We start from the raw sequence: 2,959 nt of genomic DNA on the forward strand, positions 1-2,959 counted from the left end.
ATAACAAATTGGTTAAACTTAGTCCCCTATGAACAGAAATATCCGTCCAAATTTAAGTGTTATCGAAAGCTAACAGGAAAAAAGATCAGGGACAATGTGTTAGCCCAAGAGAGAGATGATGGTGCTTGACTGACCTCTATAACAGGTTTAAGACCCCAGTACAAAAAGACATCAAGGAATACCACAAATAAAACCAAACTGGAGAGGGATAGGTTGCTTTTTATGATCTTCAGTAGAGATCATTGTTAACCAACACATTAAATTAAAGTTGTGATCCACTTTCACATATGGAGTAGCTTCAAATGTACAGGAAATCAAAATAAACACAGCAGTCTTATGGAGTTACAGAACAATAAATAATCACAGTTTGTACAAATACAAGTATTTTCTCATAAATACGCAATCATTATAAATAAATAAATGAATAAATAACACAACAGATGATAGAGGTTGCACATAAAACAGATTAGCCTTGCCATCTTTGGAAACAGCACCTGACATGCTAAAACACATTGCACTGATTCTGCTTCTAACGCCCATTGTCTCATTTACATCACCAAGGCTCTTTTTAACACATCGACTCGCAGACTAATGAGCGAGAGTCCAGAAAACACTTCAGCGCTACATGCAGAAGTATGAGCCCTTATAGAGTCCATTCAGTCTCATGCCAGTGCCCCTCTCTCTCTCTGTTTCACAAGTGCCATCCATTTGGGCAAACACTGCCAACCCTCTTTCCCCCCGAGCTCCAGAAACAATGGCTCTCAATTACCAGTCAACAATAAATTAGAATATTAAAAGCCACCGAGGACGAAGGAGTAGATGGGGTTGAGAAAGCCTGGAGGTGTGTGACCCGCTGAGAAGTCTGCAGATGTCGATCGGTCGGGGTTTGTCACGCCGGCCCGGCCGCCTGTCTTTGACATGTAGAGAGAAGAGGGAGGAACAAACCTGAACCTCCTCCCCGATGCAATCTCCACACTCAGGGTGCCCCATGATCCTCAGTTAATCCCACTTTATCCAAGAGAGGCGGGCTGTCAGATCTGGGAAGGGAAAACATGGGGGCAGAAGGAGACAAAAGCAGGACAAACATATAAGTTTTGATACATTTTAATGACTGTTTAACAAGTCCTAGGTCTGGGGCTACACAATGGGGGCACACTTACTGCTGAAAAGCCCCATAAAGAGGCTTCAGAGCAGATTCCCACAGAATTAGTTAAGTGCATGGAGGCAGTAAGAATACAGCTACTTGTGTTTTGGTGAAATGAGGCTCATTTAACAGCAAATGCATGAGGGAAACACACCTGGGGATAAAAGTGTGCAGCAGACACACAACAAGCTGATTAAAATGAATGTCAGTATGCTGGGATCACTGTGAATAACAACAGTTCATTCTTTCTGTCCACTGAAAGACAATTCCATCTCAATTAACCTTTAAAAACCTCTCTTAGCTTAACAAAGATATAGACAAGAAAAAACTCATTTTTATTTGTGTGTTGTATGTGATGGTCTCTATTATAACGTGTTAATGAAGCATATTTGGCTAATTAGGATAAACTTAATTGAAGCTTTAAATATCAGGTATTTCACAGTTTGGTTTGTTTATGACCATAATGTTTCATTCAGGACTAATTTAAGTCATATATAAAGAAAGATTCTGTAATATTCTAAGGAAAATATATATTATATATCCTGTCTCTTTTAAAAACAATGCCCAAACATTTAGCAAAAAACTGGATGAGATAAGACTGACAATGCATTGGTTATGGATGATGCTGTTATTAATGTTCCTGTCAACACATTGGCTCAAGTTAAGCTTTGACATTACTCTGATCTCATCTGCATACTCGATCATTAATTAGTTAATGACAACTTCATGGGCTAATGATAGCGACCAGCTCACCACTTGTGTTCCAGATGGCGTTGGTTTGATTCTTGTAGCCATTCTTCATGCACTCATCCACGTAGGATTTGGGGTCGCAGCCCGACATGAGGATCTCTCTGAGCAGGGCGATGTAGGCTATGGCCAGCCTCAGGGTGTCTATCTTCGACAGCCGCTTCTCGTAGGGAAACGTCGGCACGTGGCAGCGCAGCTCCTCGAAGGCGGAATTGATGCTCAGCATCCTCTTCCTCTCCCGGATGTTGGCGGCATGCCGCTGCACCTTGTACGGGTGATGGGTCACTAGCCGCCGCGCCCTGCGCTTGCTCACCTCCAGGGGTTCGTCCACGGAGGAGGTTTCCCCTTCAGCGCAGACACCCGCACCCGGAGACTGCACGTCGAGGTCGGTGAAGGTCAGCTGTGCTTCCGGGAACATGGACTGACTGCCGAAGGAGGACCAGGGCGAGAGCTGGCCTGTGGCTGCTGTGTAGTCCAGCAGGAAAGTGTCCAGTTGCGTCTGAAGCTGGAAGTTTTGGTCCATCTGTCCCCAAAATGCAAAATCAGTGTTGCCATCCTGTTCGAAATCAAAAAGTATGTCCTCCATAATTTACAAATAAATATGGAATTGTTCTGTTTCTTTTTCTGGTCGGAAAATTAAACTGTGCAGGACTGAAGGATAAAGTCTCTGAAGGCAGAGAGCAGAGCGGGGTTTCTTCAACAACCTGGTAACTGCCTACCTGCACATGTCTGAATCTCTGCTGTGTGACAGCCTCATGGGCACATCTCCTGGATTAAATACTTCCAGGGCCTCCATGTTTCCCGGCGGGTTGCTCTGGCCAATTCTAAAGGCTGAAAGGGAGCTCTTAAGAACACTTTACCCCTCCTTGTGGATCGTTCATTGCTTTAAAAACGAATTACAAAGGAATCAGTTGATCTCCAAACGACAAAAAGCGGGGAAAACACGTGTCCAATTATAAACTTCCTCCCAAGTAGTCCCGCTAATATTGACAAAAAACACTCAGTGTTGAACCGTCATTGGAGGGTTTGTGCCAAGCATTATGGCGCAGCAGGCCACGCAAGCCCGGT

At 43.9% G+C, this 2,959-nt stretch overlaps 1 protein-coding gene across 1 annotated transcript; it reads right to left on the reverse strand.

Moving 5' to 3' along the window:
* Nucleotides 1-281: 281 nt before the first annotated feature.
* Nucleotides 282-2,619, reverse strand: LOC118339379 (pancreas transcription factor 1 subunit alpha). Its single transcript, XM_035676980.1, has 2 exons — nt 1,898-2,619; nt 282-1,037 (listed from the first exon to the last, which is right to left on the reverse strand). The coding sequence occupies exons 1-2, from the start codon at nt 2,475-2,477 to the stop codon at nt 1,000-1,002; spliced, it is 618 nt and encodes a 205-aa protein (XP_035532873.1). The 5' UTR covers nt 2,478-2,619; the 3' UTR covers nt 282-999.
* Nucleotides 2,620-2,959: the final 340 nt, after the last annotated feature.

Source organism: Morone saxatilis, unplaced genomic scaffold (assembly GCF_004916995.1).
Source record: "Morone saxatilis isolate NCDOM2014 unplaced genomic scaffold, NCSU_SB_2.0 Contig5, whole genome shotgun sequence".
NCBI lineage: Eukaryota > Metazoa > Chordata > Actinopteri > Moronidae > Morone > Morone saxatilis.